The sequence below is a fragment of the Protopterus annectens genome, chromosome 5.part1 (genome assembly GCF_019279795.1).
Source record: "Protopterus annectens isolate FY-2018-M chromosome 5.part1, PAN1.0, whole genome shotgun sequence".
Lineage (NCBI taxonomy): Eukaryota > Metazoa > Chordata > Ceratodontiformes > Protopteridae > Protopterus > Protopterus annectens.
This window is the reverse complement of record NC_056736.1, coordinates 87,470,390-87,494,091: the sequence shown is the minus strand read 5'-3', so window position 1 is coordinate 87,494,091 and position 23,702 is coordinate 87,470,390. Positions and strand designations below refer to the sequence as shown.

Genomic DNA, 23,702 nt, shown 5'->3' with positions numbered 1-23,702 from the left:
TATTTTGTCTATTTTTATAACACATTTCGGAATCACCCTTTGCAAGTGATTGCCAGATTACCTTCCTGCATTGAGGGGGAGTGGTTCTGTGCATGAAAGCATAGAGTAAGGTGGTTAAAAAAGCGATCATTGCTTTGGCTTGGGTGTGTATATTGTCGTATCTGACCGCTGCAAGTTGAAACATTACTGTGTTTATTTTTCTTTTACTTTCATCACAACGTAATATCGGGGAGAACACAGAAGGTGGCAATTTTTTGGGAAGGAGACAGGGTATGTGTGAAAACACAGGGCAGTTGTCTGATCTCACAGGGCAGTTGTGTGATCTCACTAACCTAATGGAAGTGTATATATCTATGAAAAAGTTGTAGCTCATTTCTGAGGCAACTATCCCTTTCCTTTCGTAAACAGAAGAATCACACTTGAGAAATGTACACAGAAAATGGCTATATTGTTTTGAGGGGCATCTTGTGTATGAAAGCAGGAGGGCATAACATGATTCAAGCAAAGCAATCTAGCTTGGGGAAAATTTATGTATTTAAGAACAGCATGTTGAAATAAATTAGCATGGTCATTGTGTCTTTCACTTTCTTCAAATTCAGACATCAGAGGTATTCACAGAATATGTCTTTTTGAGTAGAAGTGTGGAAACATCCACTAAGTGAAAGCACAGAGTCAGTTTTATATGATTTTTCAGCAATAAAATGTTTTTTTAGACTGCAGTCTAAGTTGTTAATGGCAGAAAATTGAAATATAGTATTGTGGCTGTTATGATTTTGTAGATGAAAGCACAGATAATGACATTATCATAGACAATTAATTAGCTGTGTGTACTTGTGTGTCTAACAGCAGCAAATTGAAATATATTGTTTTGACTATTTTCATTGTGTTCTCATTGAGACCTCATATGTGTACAAAACATGGTTATCATTTTTTGCTATGAGGGCTGCAAGGGATGTAATAAAGTTAAGGGTAGTTATAAGATTTTGAATGATTATTAATATGGCTAGCTGAAGTGGCAGTATATGTCAGAGCAATGTGGCCATTATGTTTATACCATATCATCTTTGTCAGAGGTGCTGTACCTACTCATAAGGGATACATTCTACTAGGAGAGTAAGTGTGTGCCTTTACTCAAGTATCTTATTAGAAGTCCATGAGTTTTTTTTTTTTTTTTTTTACAGTAAGCTACCTTAGGAAATCTAACACGTGACATCTTACATATAGCTAAGAAATCCAGCATTTCAGAGGACATTTGTTGTCACAATATGGATTTCTACCTAGGGATTGTTTGGTCATTGCTGGCTAGGTTGAGTGAAACAAATGCCCCTATTTGCATAAGATAAGATCTTAGTAAACCAGAAGCATTTTTTCACCAGCTAAGGCAATACTTCTGTTACTACTTATAGAATGAAGTCAATATTCAGTGTGCTTACAAAGACATTCTATGATATGTAAATCAGGATTGAAGTACAGTTCTTCAGTACTTTTTGTATACAAGTGGCTTATTAGAATTCTCTCTTTTTTTTTTAGCAAACTGCCTTGAGGAAAATCATCATTACTACCTGCAAGTTTTATAATGAAATCTTAGGAAGAGAGTGGGCATATAGCTTTTCAAAGACTTTAGTTCATATCTTCACAGCTTCTGTCATTTTGTATTATGCACTGTTTGCATTCTGGGTGGTGTGCTGACATGCTGCACAGTAAGCAGAGTACTTAAATGATCTAGAGATTTTCTTTATTGAGTTGTCATTACATCAGAAGTTAAGATCCTTTACATTTTCTCATTTTTTTTCATTTGAATCATGTCATCTTCAACATGCCAAAAGTTTGAAAAGTAATGCATCATGGTTAAATTCAGCGTAGTGGTACATTGAAATTCCTAAGGTTAGAGTAGGAATCTTGAGTGTTTTTGTGGTTAATGATCTGTTACTCCCTGAAAGTTTTGTAATAAAATCTTAAATACCATATATGTTTCATTTCATACATTGCATCCCCATTTTTTCATTGCTTGCTTTAGCTCAGCTGTTACAGACTCTAAGAACTGAGACAGGCTCATATATACCTAGGTGTATTGCTTGCCTTTAGGGTTTTGGTGTAGTGGAGTGTACTTTTTATTTATTGAGGCTAGCAGGAAGAAAATGTCCTGGTAACATTCTTTCTTCCAGATGCTTACTACAGAAAATAATAGAAGACCGAGTAGGTAGAACTGTTCATTGTAGCAATACTACTTTGTGACAAACTTAACATAGAGAGGTAACCATATGCCCATTAGAGATGTCCAACTTGTTTGCAGATAGATCTGGAAGGCTGACATCCATCTGGAGTTGATCCCATTCATCTTCTGAATTTCTTGCATCAGTAATCCTTCTTTTTGCATGCTTACAGTTACAGTGATAAGTAGCACACAACTGAACTTTCCTTTAAGAACTTTATTTTAATGTGTACATGAGCCTGTTCATATTTATGCAGGAGTCTCTGTTGAGGTGTCCATTATGTTTGATAATGTGTAACCCTAGGAGTGGAAGCATTATTTACCTCCCTCCCAACAGAACAGGTGTTTGGATTAATTACCTTTTTTTTTTGGGGGGGGGGGGGTGCTGCTTAGCAACTGGAGCAGGCACCGAGTGTCATCAACCAAGGTTTTGGTGAGTGCTTTGCATGCTGATCTAGAAACACAAGAATCCATGAAGGAAAACCTAAAGGGAACATGCTCCCTTGGAGTGACCATTGTCACTTTCACTTGGGACAGAGATGCTTATCACAGCTCCCTAGAAGTTCTTCTGGAAGAGGCCCTAACAGATGCATTCAAGGTGTTTTGAGTCTGCTTAGCGGAGATGAACAAGTATAGGTTCTTCCCCTTCCAGCATCTGTAAAAGTAAATTAAGTTCTGTAGTGGTAGATACTAGGTTTATATAATGCTCAGTATCCCCAAGTGGTGTGGAAGAGCATTCCTCTGAAGGTGAGGGACTATGAGATGGAAGAGATTAACTTACCTTGAACTCTTTGTTGACATGCCTTATGATTTCTAGTGTTCTTTTAGTAGTAAGGTTGTTGTGAGAGTGGTGTTTCTGTGACAGAGAATACAAGGCATGCTCCTTCTCACAGTAGTAATAATTCTTTAAGACTGAAGAGTATCATTCTGCCATTGAAGAAACTGTTTAGGCTTGCATTCATTCCTTTATAGTTTTCACCTGCTGATGCAAGTTGGTAGTGTTGAATGATTTGCAGACTTCATGCTCCAAACTGAGTTATTGTTTGCAGATGTAAAATATACAGCATTGATGCTGGTCGCGAGAGTCCGTTAAGTTGTGTTCATGGTTACATTTGTAAAATAACGTCTTCTCAGATTCTGTCATTTTATAGTAGAAGCTGTTGAAGATGTCAATAAATCTGAAAAAAAAATATCAAAATGATATGCTGTATAAACGATTGGTGAAAATATAGTTAGATAAAATATACTCTAAATTAGTGGCTTGTGAAATGTTTTCAAAGTGTCGAAAGCACTGTGAGCACCTATTAAATTGTAATCTCAGGCTAGACTTATTTCTCACAGAAAGCAAGAAAAGGAGAAGGCACAAGGCACACCCAAAGCAAAGTTGTGAAAAATGGCCCAAAAAGCTTGTTGTTGTAGCTAGAGGTGGATCTGAAGATTGACGTTATGGTCCAGATGTAACCTGTAGTCTCAAACATTTATTCATTTATTTTAAGTTGTTTACTTATGTATTAGTTCATTAATGAATTTACTTATTTTTTTTGGGGTTGGATTCTCCAAAAAAAATATTCACCTTTTATACATTTAAAACAACACTTGTTTGCTTCAGAATGACCTTAAAAAGGGTGTTACAGATTTTAGCATTAGGATGTATTTGATTCAGAATAGCTTTAAAAGAAATGCTACAACATTTTACAATACATTATAATTTATCAACTTACCTGTTTTTTTTCCTGTTTTAACACATTTGTGAAAACATTACCTAATTACGTGGAACTGACGTTAGCATATAAGATTGCTTATATTTCAAAATGTATAGATTGATAAAATCTTAGAATTCATTTGAATGCTCATTTGATTCAGATATACTTACAATGATTTTGACTTTTGTAATTTTTTGTGTTTAGTATTTGAAATTACTCCGATTCTTTGTTCTTCATCAGGTTGATCTAGATTCTAGACATATTGGATGGGTAACAAGTGAACTTCCGGGTGGAGACAGTCACATCATTAAAATAGAACTAAAAGGACCAGAGAGCACACTAAGGGTGCGGCAGGTAAAGGTGCTAGGATGGAAAGATGGAGAAAGCATCAAAATTGCTGGTCAAATATCTGCAAGTGTTGCCCAGCAGAAGAACTGTGAAGCAGAAACTCTTCGGGTTTTCCGACTTATTACATCCCAGGTATTTTGCTGTTTTAATGTGTTCAGCTAATTTCAGACATTTGAATAAAGCTTGGCCCATAATGAGTTTGAATGCAAATTACATGGGTCACTTACGGTAAGGAAAATGTCTTTATTCTGAGGAGATAGAATGATGAACAAGATGACAACAGAATAGAATAAGATTTTGATCTATAAGGTATTATTAGTCTGTATTACAGCAGAAAACCTGGTATCCTATTTTTAAGGGTTATAGACTATGTAAGGGCCTGGTTGTTGGGCAGTATTAGGCACGCATCGTAAATGGCATACCCTCAAGAAAAAATGGATTACCAGTGGATTTTTTTGTCATAGACAGTCATAATAAATAGAGTACTCTCTAAAAAGTGGATTATCAGTGTACTCTCTAAAAAGTGGATTATCAATGGAGTTTTCACAGGATTTACAACATAAGCAGCCATAGTAACTGGACTAATCTCTGAAACTGTATTCAGTGGAATCTTTTCAGGATTCATTATGGCATCAGGTTTTTACTGTTTTCTTAGTTGACAAGTTAAAGGTGCTGGATAGAAAATTCCATCTCATTACTAATGACTCTTATCTGAAACTTGTTTGATGTGCGGAATGTATGATGTATCTTAGATTGGGGGTGTACTTCATAGGCTTGGAAGACTAATAAAGAGTGTGGCAGCTTAGGTTTAAAGCAGAGTAATACATGTGAGAGAAAACAAATCTGGGAGAGTCACAAGGGATGTGCTTAACTACAAGTATGGGAAGACTTACAATGACTTACCAACTGTTCTTAGATTTGGTGGGCAGTGTGTGGAAAAATTATCACTGGGGACTGCTGTGTTGTACTAGCAGTTGTACTGGTATTAGTAGTAAAAAACGGATTCCTTCTAATTTAACATTTTAGTTTCACAGAAATTTCTATTTTAGATGATTTAAACACAATGGTTACCACCAAGAAGCCATTTTTTATTTTTTTTTTAATTATCTCTGTGCCATGTGAACTGAAGTTTTCAAACTTTAAAAACTATATTTCTTCAAATGTCATCTTTGCTCGTGTAATAAGTCAAGTGTGGTTAGTTAACAGATTTTGTACTGTTTTGCTAAAGACAGTGTTTGCATTTTGTGACTTTTCTTGAATTCCTGCAGATACCAGCCTTGTATTTTACGTAGTCTTTCCTTGTTCTTTTGCCAGGCACAAGAATGGTGCTTTGGTTTGTGTGTTCAAATATTAACTCAAAAGCTGCATTCTACTTACCTATAAGAAGCTCAATTGCTGTAGTCCAATTAAAAGAACATCATTGCTTTGCTTAAGCATTTAGAAGCTTGTGTTAGTTTTACATTTCTTAGATATTTGGTTTTAAAAGCTGGGTTATGATCCACTTTTTTTTTCTTGTTTTATGGCACTTGTCAGAAGACGGATTTCTTTATTATATGTTATAAAAATCAATTCAAACTCTCCTTGCCATCACTTTCAGCTACCTCACTGTCCACAAAGTTGACCCATTCATTAATTTGTGAGGGGAGTACCTCACCCTAGGTGAGAGCTTTGTAGGCCCATTTGTTTCTTGCTGTGTTTGGGAAGCTTTTGAGTCTAGTCATCCTCCTAGCGGGTGAGAGTCAAATGGTTGGAACAAGCCATCCATGTCCCCAATCCCTTCATTCCCTCACCATTGTCAGCTTGTGGCTGCTGCACACACTGCTTACAGAGGTTGCACAAGTTCAACAGCACGTTCAAAATCCTTCCAGTGTGGCATGCCACTGAATGCAGGATGAAGTTGCAGAGGCCCACACATTTAATTCCATATACCTTGACCTCTGAGTGAGCTGGATTGCTGCCCTATGCCATGGGTGCCGGAACCAATAGAGCGTGGGGGGAGGGGAGCCCCCCCCCCACACTTTTGCAGATCACCTCTGTCCCTTTCCACACCTCCCAGCTGTTTTTTGCAAGCGGTTTCGTTTGCCACGATGTCGTCAGTACATTTCCAGCTGTTATTTGTGAGTGGGATATTCAGAAGCTGCTGCAGAATGGAGTTTGTTTGCTGCATCTGGACTGTAGGACATGAGTTAATTGCTGAGTAGAGCAGCAGGGGAACAGTGTGTGTGTGTGTGTGTGTGTGTGTGTGTGTGTGTGTGTGTGTGTGTGTCTGTGTCTGTGTCTGTGTCTGTGAGAAAATGCCCCCAGCAGGGTACATCTGGTGGCTAGAGGTACTCTGGCTCAAACCCTGTACCTTGGGTACAGGTAAAAAGAGCCTAAAGTCCCTAGCCACCATGACTTGTGAATTTATGCCTCACATTTTTGTTCTGTTCTTTCTTATTTGCAGGAGTGGTAACACAAAGCCTTTTATTCTAGCAATTTTCTAAGGTTATAAAATCAGTATTTGAAATATGTCCCTATTTGGGGCTGTATTCCCCCATTATTGGCTTTGTTCTGTATTTTTGTGCTAAGAGGTTGAGAGCTATGGTGAGAAGTGAGAACTGAATTCACTAAATGATATGATAACCATTTAAGTTTATCTTCCTGTCTTTCAAGAAAATGCTGGTTTAGTTTAGTGGTATGTTGCTCTGACTGTAGTGCACAGTGTTCTGGGTTCAAGACTTGGCAGTGAAATGCATGGTGGTAACGTTTTATGCAAACAACTTTCCAAGATTATACACGCAATGTTTAAAATGTCCCTGGTTTTTCGCCTTTTGCTCCCCACCCCATTGAAAATAAGTTCAAGAAGCTGTGCAACATGCCTATGGCTTACAGTCTACTGTGATTCTGTATTTATATTTTGTGTGTACAAGTAGACTTATCATGGAAATGTTCTGAATAGGGCAGTTTTGTCATTATTGGTGCATGCATTTTGCTTCATTGCCTACTGAAAAAATGTTCAAACAATAAATTTAAAATGCAATTGTGTGTGGAAGTAGACTGTTATCATGGAAATGTTCTGAATAGGGCAGATGTTCTTCATGTTTCACTGTTGCAGTCATTACTTTTGGGTTATCTGCTTGCAGTAGCCCTCAGTCAGCCTGATTAACAAAGTCTTGGGTCCTGCTTCGGTTGCTGTCCCTTCTTCCATGACGTCAGGTCATCGGGTATAAAACATGCAGCCGACGCCATTACATCATTCTTTCTTGCCGTGCAGTGCCCGAAGCAAAAGCAGTTCGCAAGTGCCAGTCGGCTGTCTCCTGAAATTTTCATTTTCGAGTTTCAGAACTGAAGTCTTCAACTAAAGCTAAGTACGCCATTGGGAAAACTTTTTCTTACTCCTTACCAATGTCAGTAAAAGTTAATAATTGCATTACTTGAGGAAAGCAAATGCCTCATAAAAATTTTCATTCGTACTGTATTCCTTGCCTAGGCCCTGACCACGACGTACCATGCTGTCTGTTTTGTGCTTTATTTAATCAGCGCACTATCCATAGTCTGTATATTTTCGCCTCAAAATATTTTGGTTCTCGGTTTAATTATCCAGAAATGTCATCGGTTAGCCATCCAACTACCGGGATTCTGAAAAAACGCAAGGATAAAGACAGAGACAGGCCATCGAGCTCCAAAACTGCAGACGACACTTCTTCTAAGCCAGTGGCCAGTACTCAGTGAGGCGCTTTCGCAGCCCCTGATACCCACTACTTCTGATTCGCAGGCCTCTACTGAGACCCATTCAGAGTCCGGTATGCCGCAAGATGCTTCAACTATGGAACCTGCAGATGTCTCTACCTTGGATGGGTCTGGAGCCGCTGTGCTGGCACCGGCTTCTGTGGGTGTATTCAGGCCTACAGACTTGCATATTAAACCGACACCTCCTTCTTTTAGGCCTAAATCTCAAACCATGCCTAACAAAACAATGTCCAGGCCGCATGCTCAGGCCTCTATGCCTAAAAAACAAATTATAAGAATGGATGAAGATCTTATCAGGGTAAGCCAGCCTCCCCCTTTTAAGAGACCTAGGACTGAAGTTGTTTATAAATCTTCTGACCAGGATTCTGATTTTTCTGATTCTTCTGATGATCTGGATTTGCCCTTATCTACTTATGAGGATTCTGATGCAGAGGACTCTATTCTCTCTGCTTCCCCTCCAGAGGATTTTTCTTTTGGTGAAACCTTACAATACTAATACTCTAAGGGAGCATTTCCACTGGGAAAGCCAGGATTTTTCTGATTTAAAAAAGAGGCTTAGGGATTTCTTACTCCTGCTTCAGCATAGGCCTTTAGCTGTTCCTCCTGTACTAGACATTGTTGATGCTTTTTCGAAATCTAGTTTGGCCCCTGATTCCTTGCCTTCTGCTCCCAGAAAACCCAACAGATATTACAGGGTTCCTGATTTACACAAGTTCCTTTTTAAAAATCCTATTACGGATCCAGAGACTATTTCACAGGGACCCAAGGGCATTAAGACTTCGACTGCTAAAAATCCTACCCCTTCTGATAGAGACTCCAGGGCGCTGGATAGATGGGGTAAGAAGGTTTACACTTCTGCAACCTTGGCCATTAGGGCTTTAAACTGCCAGTTTTATATGTTAAAGTATCAACAACATATTATTGGATTGCTTAGACAGAAAATGATGTTGATTCCTGACTGTGCGGAAAATAAAGAATTACAGGATTTAATGCATTCTGCTGAACAGGTTGGAAAACATACTTTGCAATGTGGATTTGATTCTTTAGAGGCCTCTTGCAGGGCTGCTGTTGCTGGTTCTGTGCTCAGAAGGCATGCTTGGCTTAAGGAGCAATCTTTACCTGATCATGTTAAAGCTAAATTGTTGGATGCTCCCTTAAATCAGGACCGCCTGTTTGGCAACAAGGCTGAGGAGGTTCTTAAAAAGATGGAAGATGAAGCTAAATCTATGCAAACTGTTAAAGATTTCTTACAAGATGTTCTTCGTGTTTCACTGCTGCAGTCATTACATTTGGGTAATCTGCTGGCGGGTTGCCCTCAATCGGCCTGATTAACAAAGTCTTGGGTCCTGCGTCGGTTGCTGTCCCTTCTTCCATGACGTCAGGTTGTGAGGGGTATAAAACATGCAGCCGACACCATTACATCAGTCTTTCTTGCTGCGCGGTGCCCGAAGCAGAAGCAGTTCGCAAGTGCCGGTCGGCCGACTCCTGAAATTTTCGTTTTCGAGTTTCAGAACTGAAGTATTCAACTAAAAAGCTATTTTCTTGCTCCTTACTGATGTCAGTAAAAGTTAATAATTGTATTACTTGTGGGGAAGCAAATACCTCATAAGGATTTTCATTTGTACTGTATTCCTTGCCTAGGCCCTGACCTACTTACTGTCGGTTTTGTGCAAAATTCAATCAATGCACTATTAAACGTCGGTATATTTTTGCTTCTAAATATTTTGGATCACGCTTTAATTATCCAGAAATGTCGTCTGTTAGCAATCTGACTACTATAATACCTAAAAAATGCAAAGAAAAAGACAGAGACAGGCCGTCAAGGTCCAAAACTGACGACACTTCTCCTAAGCCAGTCGCCAGTTCGCCGGTACTCAGTGAGGTGCTTTTGCAGCCCCTGATACCCACTACTTCTGATTCACAGGCCTCTACTGAGACCCATTCGGAGCCTAGTATGCCGCGAGATGCTTCAGTTATGGAACCTGTGGCTGTCTCTACCTTGGATGGGTCCAGAGTCGCTGTGCAGGCACCAGCTTCTGAGGGTGTGTTCAGGCCTACAGATTTGTATATTAGACCGGCGCAATCTTCAAAACTAAGGCCATAATCTGTCTCTAAAAAAACAACGCCTGGCCCACATGTGCAGGCCCCTATGCCTAAAAAACAAATGATCAAAAATGGCTGAAGATTTAATTACTCTGATCTGGGTAGCCAAACCCCCCCCTTCTAAGAGGCCTAGGCAAGACCTTGATTATGAATCTTCTGAACAGGATTCTATTTCTACTGACTCTTCTAATGAACAGGATTTGTCTATACCTACTTATGAGGACTCTGATACAGAAGATTCCATTCCTTCCGCTTCTCCTCCTGAAGATTTTTTTTTTGGGGGGAACTTTACATACCTTATGGGAACATTTTCACTGGGAAAGTCAGGATTTCTATGGATCTAAAAAGAGACTTACGGATTTTCTTCTTCTTCCTCAGCATAGGCCTTTGGCTATACCTCCTGTCCTAGACATTGTTGATGATGTTTTTTCAGAATCTAGTATGGCTCCTGATTCTCTGCCTCCGGCTCCTTGCAAGTCAGACAGATACTACAGGGTTTGTGACTCCCACAAATTCCTTTTCATAAATCCTATTGCAGATCCTGAAACCATTTATCAGGGTCCCAAGGGCATTAAGGCCTTTACTGCTAAAAATCCTACCCCTTCTGATAGAGATTCCAGGGCGCTGGATAGATGGGGAAGAAGGTTTACATTTCTGCAACCTTGGCAATCAGGGCTTTAAATTGTCAATTTCATATGCTTAAATACCAGCAGCATATCATGGGACTGCTTAAACAGAAAATGATGTTAATTTCTGACTGTATGGAAAATAAAGATTTAAAAAACAAGTAATCTCCGAAGTCTCAAAACAACCCACTAAAGTGTAGTGGGTCTAAAAACAAAACAGTGTAAGAAACTTCTCTGTGTGGAAGATTTTCATTCCATATATTTTTAGTTAATCACTGTATAGTAATCAGATCAGACAATAGTAGTAGAAGTAGCGAACGTAAACTCTTCAAGTCAAAAAGTAATAATAGAAAATATATAATTCTACAGCATTACTAAGTATTCGAAAGTAATCCAAGCAAGGCAGGCAGTCTGTTTCCAATCGAAAATCCTTTATTAAGTACACAGACAAGCGATCCAAGTAAAACAAAAATAGAGTAATAATTTCCTCTCAGGCTTTCTAAATATATATATATATATATATATATATATATATATATATATATATATATATATATATATATATATATATATACTTTTCATCAGGCATGGGAGTGGTTTATTGTGCTGTAAAACAAAGTGTTATTGGTACACATGTTAAATTCACATCCCTTCCCCCATCAGTGTGACATTCGAGCTGGTCCTGCCCTACCTAGTAGCTGTCATAATAATATATAGCCCTAATGTACTTTAATGGTACATCTTATTTAACCAAATTATTAAGTAGATTATTAAGTCTGTGATTTTATACAAGGCAATACACTACATGGCTGGAAATATATCAACCTTAGTTCATTTTGCGATCAAAAATTATATATAAATATATACATATACATTTTGCATGTAAAAATCAGTTTCTATTTTCATAACCTATTGTTAACAAAGATTGCTTTCGTCGTCCTAGACTTCTTCAGGTCTGTGTACAAGAATCCTAAAAACCTGTATAATTAGTATTGTTATTACCATCATTTTGAATAAAGTGGAAAAAAGAACCAGAAAAAAATAAAAATAAAAAAAATATATATGTATGATGATGGAAACAAAATATACACTTAAATTTCAAATGATTTAAAATGGTATTTAAAACCAATTTGTAGAATAAAATAAAGTAAAATACAATTAGTCATGTAAACAATGTGGCAATTTTCTAAGTTCCAGTGCACTTTTAATTGAACAGTAGTAGTTTAGTCCATGCTTTCTAAAAGAGTTCAGCTTTAATTGCCACATGAGTTCATGTTTCTCCAGAATATTCGGGATGTCTCCTTCAAGATCACCCATGTCTATGCGATCCAGGATCTGGAACTTAAAACCTGTGTGTCTTTTATGAAGAGAAAGGTGTTTGGCTAGTGCATTATTTTTACATCCAGAGCGGATTTCTGACAGATGACATGAAATCCTTCGCTTGAGTTTATTTACAGTCTTGTCCACATAGAATGCATCACATTCATTGCACTGTGCCCTGTAAATTACTTTTTTAGTGTTACAGTCACCCCCTGCACTGGTTTTAATGATCTTCCTTAAATAAGGGCAATAAAAACTATCACCTTGCTGTATAAATATACAAAATGTACAATTAGTTTCACATCTTTTCGTGCTTTTCTCACATGGTCTAGGTTTAAATTCAACAAAACTTCTAATATTCCTGGCCTTCCTATAAACAAATGATGGGGCTTCACCCAAGATGTTAATCAGAAAAGGGTTTCCTGTGACAATGTCCCAGTTTTCTTCAATAATATTTTTGATACTATGATAATCCAAAGTGTATGTCAGGATGCAGCTATTTTTGCATTTGTTATTCTCTGTGGGATTACTTAACATGTTTCTACTGGGGAGGTTGAGTGAAGGTGCTTCAGTCTTTTTTAGTTCTATAATGGGTTCCAGGATGTTTTTTAACATCCGACTTTCATAGCCTCTCACTAGAAAATCATTCTCTAAGTTCAGGTTTCTCAAAAATGGTTCCATCTCTGTGGTAATTTGAGCTAATCTATAGCCTTGGGATTTCACTACATTATACTTGGTTTTTGTAGGATGTAGACTTTCACCCCCTGCCGCCCAAACCCTAACTACAGGCACATCAGACTATGCTTGGGGGGCTCATCTGGCAGGGAAGTGCATTCAGGGCAAATGGAGCCCAAATCAAATGCACCTTCATATCAATCAAAAAGAGATGCTAGCTGTACAGAATGCACTGACAGCCTTCAAGGACTACCTTCATCCAGGGCAATTAATGATAAAGACAGACAACACCACAGTTATGTGGTACATAAACAAGCAGGGGGGGTACACACTCCTACCCCCTTTGCAGACTAGCCTTGGCATTGTGGAACACTGCCTTGACCTATCAAATTCAACTATAAGCTCAATTCCTGCCAGGAAAGCTGAATACTCTGGCAGACGAACTAAGCAGAAATCTCATGGACCCGCACAAATGGAAACTGGAACCACGGATTTTCAACATGCTGACGCTCAAATGGGGAAGCCCAAACAAATCTTTTTGCCTCACCCCAGAACTATCAGTTGGACAAGTTCTGCACAAGAACTCATCACAAAAAAGCCTAGAAAGTGGATGCTCTATCATGCAGCTGGAAAAACCTATCAGTCTATGCCTTTCCCCCTCTGCCTCTGCTCTCCAAAGTTCTATTAAAAATCAAACAGGACAAGCCAAAAATGATTTTGATTGCTCCAGACTGGCCTCGCCAACACTGGTCCCCATTCCTGCGCAATGTGTCACACCTTCCACCATGGCACCTGCCTCAGATACCTTACTTACTGTCTCAGCAGAACAACCATTTTCTGCACACTCAGCTCCAAACTTTGAATCTTGCAGCGTGGCTAATCACCTAAATTCACCCTTGGCATCCCTCAGCAAACCTGTGATGGATGTCATTTTGGAGGCAAGAAAGCCTAGTACTAGAAAATCTTATGCTGACAAATGGAAAAGATTCTGCGCCTGGAATCAATCACAAAGGATAAGCACAACAGTGCTCAATATTCCTCAGATTTTACAATATTTAACTGAGATGCTTCACAAGGGCCTGTCCTTTTCTTCCATAAAAATCCATGCCTCAGCTATTTCAGCTCATTACAACACAGAACCTCTCCTCTTCTCTCATCCTCTGCTAAAGCAGTATCTCAGAGAGGCCAAAAACTTAAGACCACCCAGGAGAGCTCCGACGTCTACCTGGGACCTCAACTTTGTATTGGAAAAACTCACCCTCCCTCCTTTCGAGCCAGCTGCTACTGCAGACTTAAATTTTCTCTCCTGGAAAACAGCTTTCCTTTAGCAGTCACTTCAGCTAGAAGGATTTCCAAATTACAGGCTGTTATGGCAGAGGAGCCTTTCATTATTTTTCATGTGGACAGGGTGTCTCTCAGGACCAATCCATCCTTCATGCCTAAGGTGGTATCCAGTGTGGTTCTTAATCAGACCATTCATTTGCCAACTTTCTTTCCCAATCCACAGAACAAGGGAGAATGGATTCTGTATTCTTTGGATGTACACAGACTACTTAGATTTTACTTAAACAGGACAAAGTCTCAAAGAAAATCTGAACTACTGGTGGCATTTGCTGCAGGGGCAGAGGGAAAGGCTATTGGGGCAGAGGGAAAGGCTGTTTCAAAGCAGACTATTTCCAAATGGATCAGCCATTGTATTCGTTTCTGCTATATGCACCATGGTAAAACTATCCCCCAGGGGATCAGATCTCATTCCACCAGGGCTGCATCTACTTCTAGAGCCTTTCTCAGAGGTGTTCCTACCAGAGACATTCTAGAAGCTGCTACCTGGAGCTCAGTTCATACTTTCACCAAACATTACCATTCACCTTTCTTCTCTAAATCCAGAGCTGGCTTTGCCTCTGCTGTCCTGCAGGGCCTTATAGCTGGTCCTAATGCAGTATAAATCCATCCTCCCAACCATAGCTTTGGGAATCTACCCAAATGTAATGACTGCAACAGTGAAACACGAAGAACATAGTACAGTTGTGTACACTTACCATAAATGTAGATGTTCAAGTGTATTCACTGTTGCAGTCCTTGTTACCCTCCCTCCAACCCCCTGTTTTTTCTCTTACTATACCTCTTCTTTCCTTTCCTATGCTTAAAAGCCTTTTTGGGGTATTTGCTTTTGTTTGGAGCTATATATTTTTTTGTGTTTTTAATTACCTAAATATTTGGCTCCCCATTTGGGGGGCACCTGACATCTGGGACAAGAAAAACTGATGTAATGGCGTTGGCTGCATGTTTTATACCCCTGACGTCATGGAAGAAGGGACAGCAACAGACGCAGGACCCAAGACTTTGTTAATCAGGCCAACTGAGGGCAACCTGCCAGCAGATTACCCAAATGTAATGACTGCAACAGTGAATACACTCAAACATCTACATTTATGGTAAGTGTACACAACTGTACTTTCAGCCTCTTAGATTTAGGAGGCACTGGCCCTCTAAGAATTGGTCCTTTCCAGCCTCTTCAAGGTCTTCTCAATCCCAACCCAGACATAGCAGAAACCCCAGGTTTCAGTCCCAGGGGACACACACGACTAAGCAGTGGGGGGTTTCCGCACCCAAATCAGGGAGTAGTAAGACTCCCCCTATGGAAAACAGTCTCAATGACTTGCTTCTAAAACTTCCAAACACTTCCCAACTGAATGCTCCTTTAGGCGGAAAGATTGGTCTGCAGGCCAAGAACTGGGAACTCATTACCCAAGACAAATGGGTTTTAAATATAGTGTCCCATGGATACAGATTTCACTTCCACACCTTACCAATACCAAGCGGGTGGCCAGATCTACCTTGAAATCAGTGGGCAGAGACCCAAAATCAAGTACTCTCTCTCTTAAGCATGGGGGCTATTCATTTGGTACCAGAAGAGGAAAAGGGACAAGGGTTCTATTCGAGACTTTTCCTGGTACCCAGAAAAGGCAATACATGGCGTCCTATCCTGGACCTTTCTACTCTAAGTACCTTTCTGGTGATTCCAAAATTCAAGATGCTGACTCTTCACCAGCTGCTTCCTATACTAGGCAAAGATGCATGGTTGGCAACACTAGACTTAAAAGAAGCATACCTGCACATCCCTATCAGGGAGTCTTGCAGAAAATACCTATGCTTCAAAGCAGGCTACATGCGCTATCAGTTCTCTGCACTGCCCTTTGGCTTATCTACTGCGCCCAGGGTATTCACAAAGTGCCTAGCTCCAGTCATTGCATTCTGCAGGCAAAGAAATATTCAAATATACCCATATCTGGACGATGTCTAATTCAGGCAGAAAGCCAGGACATACTTTTGAATCATCTGGCCTTTGTTCAAAGGGCACTGACTTGTCTGGGGTACGCCATAAACAAAAAGAAATCACAACTGGTACCCTGTCAACAAATTATATTCCTGGGAGCAAGCTTGAATACAACTTCCCAGATGGCTTTCCTCACACCAGAGAAACTGATTCATTTGACAACCTACTTCAAACAAGTGGCCACAAAAACCCAGTTATCTGCAAGGCAAATACTGCAAGCCTTGGGGTTCATGGCCTCCTGCATTCTTCTAATTCCATATGCAAGGCTGCATATGAGGAAACTGCAATGGTATTTCAAAAGCCTGTGGTGTCAACAATTACAGGGTCTAGAAGCAGTGATTCCTATCATACCTTGCCTACGCCTAGAGTTCCTTTGGTGGGCAGAGGCCTGCCACCAAAACAGGGGACTACCATTCACACTACCCCCTGCCGCCCAAACTTTAACAACAGACGCATCAGACTATGCATGGGGGACCCACCTGGCAGGGAAGTGCATTCAGGGCAAATGGAAGCCAAGTCAAATGCACCTGCATATCAATCAAAAAGAAATCTTAGCTGTACAGAATGCTTTGACAGCTTTCAAGGACCACATTCTTCCAGGACAATTAATGATAAAGACGGACAACACCACTGTTATATGGTACATAAACAAGCAGGGGGGTACACATTCCTACCCCCTCTGCAGACTAGCTATGGCATTGTGGAACACAGCCCTGAGCTATCAAGTACATTTACAAGCTCAATTCCTGCCAGAAATACTAAATACACTGGCAGATGAACTAAGCAGAAACCTCATGGACTCGCACAAGTGGAAACTGGAACCAAGGATTTTCAACATGTTGACAAGCAAATGGGGGAGCCCAGATATAGACCTGTTTGCCTCCTCCCAAAACTATCAGTTGGTCAAATTCTGCACAAGGACTCCCCACAAACAAGTTTGGAAAGTGGATGCTCTTTCCTTCAGCTGGAAAAACCTATCCGTTTATGTCTTTCCTCCTCTGTGTCTGCTCTCCAAAGTACTACTAAAGATCAAGCAAGACAAGCCAAGGACAATTTTGATTGCACCAGAACGGCCACGGTAACACTGGTACCCCATCTTGCGCACTGTGTCACTGTGGGCCCCATGTCACCTGCCTCAGACTCCTACTCTGTTGTCTCAGCAGGAGAACCAAATTCTGCATCCTCAACTTCAAACACTGACTCTAGCAGCTTGGCTAATTACATAATTTCTCCCTTACCATCCTTCAGTAAACCAGAGATGAATATAATTTTAGAGGTAAGAAGGCATAGTACCAGAAAGTCTTACGCTGAAAAATGGAAAAGATTCTGTGCCTGGAACCAATCTCAAGGGATAAGCACAACAGTGCCCAAATTACCTCAAATTTTACAATACTTAACTGAGATGCTTCATAAGGGCCTGTCTTTCTCCTCCATTAAAATTCACACCTCAGCCATCTCAGCTCATTATATAACACAGAACCACCCCTCTTCTCTCATCCACTGCTTAAGCAGTTCCTCAGAGGGGCCAAAAATCTACGACCACCCAGGAGAGCTCCACCCCCAGCCTGGGATCTCAACTTTGTATTGGAAAAGCTCACCCTTTCCTCCTTTCGAGCCAGCTGCCACTGCGGACTTAATATTCCTTTCTTGGAAAACAGCTTTCCTTTTAGCAATCACTTCAGCAAGAAGGGTATCTGAATTACAGGCCCTCATGGCAGTGGAGCCTTTCATCATCTTTCGTGTGGACAAGGTCTCCCTCAGGACCAATCCCTCCTTCATGCCCAAGGTGGTATCCGGTGTGGCCCTTAATCAGTCCATACATTTGCCAACCTTCTTTCCTAATCCACAAAACTAAGGGGAATGGATTCTGCACTCCTTAGACGTGCACAGACAACTTAGATTCTACTTGGAGAGAATTAAACCGCAAAGGAAATCTGATCAACTGCTGGTGGCATTTGCTGCAGGGGCAGAGGGGAAGGCTATTCAAAACAAACCATTTCCAAATTTTTTTTATTTAGTTTTTGTTAACCAGGAAAGTCCGAGTGGATGTTGCCATTTTCAGCGTAGGCCCGGGGAGAAAAGCTCCGTTACATAAAAAATAACATTGTAACATTTATATACAACAAGTAATGCATCACAGCAGTACAAATTTAAAATATTCAACAAAGTGAAGGAAGACATCCGGTATTCACTATTTTTCTATATAGTGTGAGGTGAGACAGAGAGAGAGTTATACAGAAAGAGAGTCATACAAATTGACCTTCTACATTTCTTATCAAGTGAGATAGAGAAGTTCCACAAGACGGGTATGACATCATAGCAGTATATACATTAAAAAGTGGAATTTGACTACTGTGCAGATAGTATACAAAAGGAGGTACATGCTTTTGTTCTACTTGTCTAGTCTGGTGAGAGATGGAAAGCCCTACTGACTATTCAGTTTATGTCTATTTACATATATACATTCTGTTTGTAAAGCACAAACAGGTATAGAGTACATTGTGTATAACTCTATGTTTGGGAGTTATGCATTAGAGGAAGTCTTGCTAACTGGGCCAAAGCAATAGTGGTAGGGGATAGTATAGAGGGATTAGAGTTTTGGACTATGTGACACATGGACAAAGCCAGGAGTGTACTAGATGGGCCTTAAGGATGTTTTAGAATTGGTTGGGGTTAGCTGAGGCAGTTATGGGTGAGGGGAGATTATTCCAAATTTTAGCTATAGTGTGTGAGAATAAGACTTTGCTGGCTGTGTTTAGCGGTGGTAACAGTGAGAAGTGGTTTATTGGCTGAGCGGAGTGGGAGATTTGGGGTGTAGATGGTCAGCAGTTGCTTCAGTGCAGGAGTTCTGTCGGGTTGTTTTAGGGTGTTGTAGGCTATGACAAGTTGGTGATAGAGTAGTAGGTGTGGGAGTTCAAGCCACTGGAGTTCACTAAGTTGTAGGCAATGGTGGGTTCTGAAAGGGGAGTTTGTAGTGAACTTGGCAATTTTGTTGTAGCAAGCCTCGAGTTTGACCAGTTTGGATGTCCTGATATGAGTGAGAATTGGGGCTGCATAGAGTAGTAGATAGAAGGTGGGTTTGAGCTAGGATGATTTTAGCATGGTCTGTTAGATAGTTTCTTTGTCTATATAGGGAGCCCATTTTTTTGTTACCTTTTTATAGTTTGTGAAATGTGAATGTCAGAATGGAGGTTATTGTCAATTTATACGCCAAGGAGCTTAGTGTGGATGGAGGGAGAGATGACAGTACCATGATTGGAAGAGAGAGAAAGGTATTGGTGAGGTTTTAGATTTGTTTGGGGAGAATAGAAGTAGTTTTGTTTTGTTAGGATTTAGGATGAGATGAATATTAGAGATCCACTTTTCTACTGAGGTAAGAGATTCCTGTTTGAGCTGCTGAAGGATGGGGAGTGATGAGGCTGAGCAGATTAGGGTGCCATCATCTGCGTACTGGATTAGGTTGGCCTGCTGGGTAGAGGTGTATAGATTGTTAGTAAAGATAGAAAAGTGTAGTTAGCCCAATATAGAGCCTTGGGGAACACCAATTGTGGATGGGAGTAGGGGTGATAAGACTCCTTGCCACTTGTCAGCTTGTTGGCGCTCCGAAAGGTAATTTTTGAACCAATTAACTGTGTTGGGGGTTAATGCTAGAGAGGTTAGAGTGTCTATTAGAATGGTGTGGGAAACCATGTTGAATGCCTTTGAGAGGTCAAGGAATATAGCAGATACAAATCTATTTTTGTTTCTATGCTGGTTCACTAAGTAAGTAATGGAGAGAAGGGCTGTGGTTGTGCTGTGGTGTGAGCGGAAACCGTGTTGTGTAGGGGAGAGGAGATTGTTAGGAAATCCATAACTTGGGAGTGTATGCATTTTTCTAGTATCTTTGATAGGGGAGGTAGGATGGCTATGGGGCAGTAGTTGGTGAAATCATAAGAGGTTCTGCCCTTATGAAGGGGAATAATGTAAGATATTTTCCAAATGCGGGGGATGTATGATTCTTGTATAGATCGGTTAATAAGGATTGAGACTAGGTAGCATATTGAGTTTGCAGCCAGTTTTAGGAAATGTGTTGGCAAGCCATCTGCTGCAAGAGTAGTGGGTTTCAGTTTTGGGAGGTATTTCTTTATTGTAGAGGTTTGGACCGTGGAGAAAGTGAGGGCAGAATGGGGGCTGTTGGCATGGGAGTGTAGTTACTATTGGATAGTTGAGTAGATAGAGAGATGATAGATTCAGTAAAGTGTTGGTTGAATTTGGAGGCTATCTCGCTATCTGAATTTGTGGAGGTTGAGGTGGGAGTAGGTGTGCAAGTTTTTCCTGGCTTTAACAGGGAGTTAATTGCATGCCAGAATTTTTGAGGGTTATTAGCATGTTTATTTTGGATGTTTAGGTAGTAGTTCTGCTTATCAATTTTGGTTTGTTGTTTGACCTGGTTCCTAAAACTTTGATAGTTTTGTTTGGAAAGAATTATATTATCTTTCTTCCAAGATGTTCTTCGTGTTTCACTGTTGCAGTCATTACATTTGGGTAATCTGCTGGCAGGTTGCCCTCAGTCGGCCTGAATTCCAAGGTCTTGGGTCCTGCGTCAGTTGCTGTCTTCTCTTCAGTGACGTCAGGTCGTCAGGGGTTTAAAACATGCAGCCAACACCATTTTCTTTAGTCTTTCTTGCTGTGCAGTGCCCGAAGCAGAAGCATTTTGCAAGCGCCGGTCGGCCGACTACTGAAATATTCGTGTTTGAGTTTCAGAACCGAAGTCTTCACTAAAGTTAAGTACCCCATTGGGGAAACTTTTTTTTCTTGCTTTTTACCGATGTCAAAAAAAGTTAATAATTGTATTACTTGTGGGAAGCAAATACCTCATAAGGATTTCCATTTGTACTGTATTCCTTTCCTAGACCCTGATCACAATGTGCCTGGCTGTCAGTTTTGTGCTAGCTTTAACCAATGCACTATTAAGCGTCGGAATATTTTTATATCAAAGTATTTTGGAAACAGATTTAGCTACCCAGAAATGTCGTCTGATAGCAATCCGACTACCAGAGTACATAAAAAACGCAAAGAAAAGGACAGAGAAAGGCAGTCGAGATCCAAAACTGATGATGAAGCTTCTCCTAAGCCGGTCACCGGTGCTCAGTGAGGTGCCTTCGCAGCCCCTGATACCCGCTTCCTTCGAGTCGCAGGCCTCTACCGACACCCATGTGGAGTCCGGCATGCCACAAGATACTCAAGGTATTGGACCGACGGATGTATCTCCCTCGGATGGGTCCGGAGCCGCTGAGCAGGCACCGGCTTCTGAGGGTGTATTCAGACCTCAACATTTGTACATCAAACCGACGACAGCTGCAAAACCAAAGACAAAAGCAACTTCTAAACCTAAAAAAACGACCCATGAGCCATGTGCACAGGCCTCTATGCCTAAAAAACAGATGATCAAAATGGCTGAAGACCTTATTACCTTGATCAGGGGTACCCATCCCCCTCCAGATAAGAAGCCTAGGCAAGGCACTGATTTTGAATCTTCAGATCAGGTTTCTATTTCTTCTGATCAGGAATTATCTATACCTCCCTATGAGGATTCTGATGCTGGGGAGTCTATTCCATCTGCATCTCCTCCTGAGGATTATTCATTTGGAGAAACCTTGCATACTTTCAGGGAGCATTTTCACTGGGAGAGTCAAGACTTCTCAGAATCAAAAAAGAGGCTCTGGGATTTCCTTCTTCTCCCTCAGCACAAGCCTTTAGCCATTATCCCTGTTTTAGACATTGTGGATGATGTGTTTTCAGAGTCAAGCTTGACCCCTGACTCCTTACCTCCCGCTCCCAGTAAACCTGACAGATATTACAGGGTCCCCGACTCACATAAACCATGCTGCTGATCCTGAAACTGTTTCACAGGGTCCAAAGGGAGTTAATGCCTCAACAGCAAAAAACCCTACCCCCTCTGACAGAGATTCTAGAGCACTGGACAGATGGGGAAAAAAGGTTTATACATCTGCAGCCTTGGCAATCAGGGCCTTAAATTGTCAATTTCATATGCTTAAGTACCAACAACATGTTATGGGATTGATGAAACAGAAAATTATGTTGATTTCAGAATGTGCAGAAAATAAAGAATTGCAGGAATTATTGCATGCAGCTGAACAAGTTGGAAAACATACTTTGCAATGTGGTTTTGATTCTTTAGAGGCCTCCTGCAGGGCTGCAGTTACTGGATCTGTGATTAGGAGGCATGCCTGGTTAAAGGAACAAAATTTGCCTGGTCATGTTAAAGCTAAATTGCTAGATGCACCTTTACAGCATGATTCTCTGTTTGGTATTAAGGCAGAAGAGGTTTTAAAGAAAATGGAAGACAAACCCAAGTCTATGCAAACTGTTAAAGATTTCTTACAAGTGCAGCCACCAAGATTCAGTAGACACTGGCCTACAAAAAATTGGTCCTTTCCTGTGTCAGACAGAACTCAAAGGGGCAAATCCAGACGCCCTAAGGGTTCCAAGTACCAGGCTCAAGACTCATACAGGTCAAAGCAATGGGGTGCATCCAACTCCAAATCTGGAGGAGATAAAACGCAAACCTACAGAAAGCAATCCCAATGACGTCCCTCTGCCTACACCAAGCACTTATCTTTTGGCAGCACCCATAGGGGGAAATTTAGCACTTTTTGCTCAAAATTGGCAGTTAATAACCCAGGACAAGTGGGTACTAAACATTGTATCACAGGGATACAGATTCCATTTCCACACTCTGCCAATGACAAATGGTTGGCCAGATCTGCCAAAACATCAGTGGGCAGAGGCACAGAAACAGGTTTCATCCCTCATGGATGTGGGGGCCATTCAGACAGTACCAGAACAGGAAAAAGGACAAGGTTTTTACTCCAGACTGTTCTTGGTACCCAGAAAGGACAAGGCCTGGTGGCCAATACTGGATTTATTGATTTTGAACACATACCTGGACAATCCAAAATTCAAAATGCTCACTTTGCAGCAGCTTCTGCCCATGCTGAGCAAGAATGCTTGGCTGGTGACTTTAGACCTAAAAGAGGCATACCTGCATGTCCCAATAAGACAGTCATGCAGAAGATACCTCAGATTCAAGGCTGGCTTAATGCATTACCAATTCTCTGCACTGCCCTTTGGATTATCTACTGCACCCAGGGTCTTTACAAAGTGCCTGGCACCAGTAATTGCATTTTGCAGACAAATAAGTATTCAAATATATCCTTACTTGGACGACTGTCGCATTCAAGCAGAGAACAAGAATGCTCTTCTACGACACCTGGCATTTGTGAAAAGGCTTCTAACATGCCTAGGGTACACAATAAACAAAAATAAATCACAACTGGTACCCTCTCAAAAGATAACATTCCTGGGTGCAAGCTTGAATACAACTGCCCAGATGGCTTACCTCACGCCAGACAAACAAAGGCAACTGACTACTTACTTCAAACTGATGGTAACAAAAACCCAGCCTTCTGCAAAACAAATTCTGCAGGCTCTGGCCTTCATGGCATACTGCATCCTACTAATTCCATATGCAAGATGGCATTTGAGGAAACTTCAGTGGTACCTAAAAAGTGTATGGTGTCAACATTCACACAATCTGAAAACAATGATTCCTCTCATTCCCTGCCTGCAACAGGAGTTTCTATGGT

At 40.7% G+C, this 23,702-nt stretch overlaps 1 protein-coding gene across 1 annotated transcript in view; it reads left to right on the top strand.

Moving 5' to 3' along the window:
* Positions 1–23,702, top strand: part of MYCBP2 (MYC binding protein 2) — a gene marked incomplete in the record, with an annotated part of 5,088,083 nt that overhangs the window by 4,629,418 nt on the left and 434,963 nt on the right. The window contains 1 exon segment of the mRNA XM_044072904.1: positions 4,156–4,395. Within this exon segment, the coding sequence (XP_043928839.1) occupies positions 4,156–4,395 (240 nt within the window).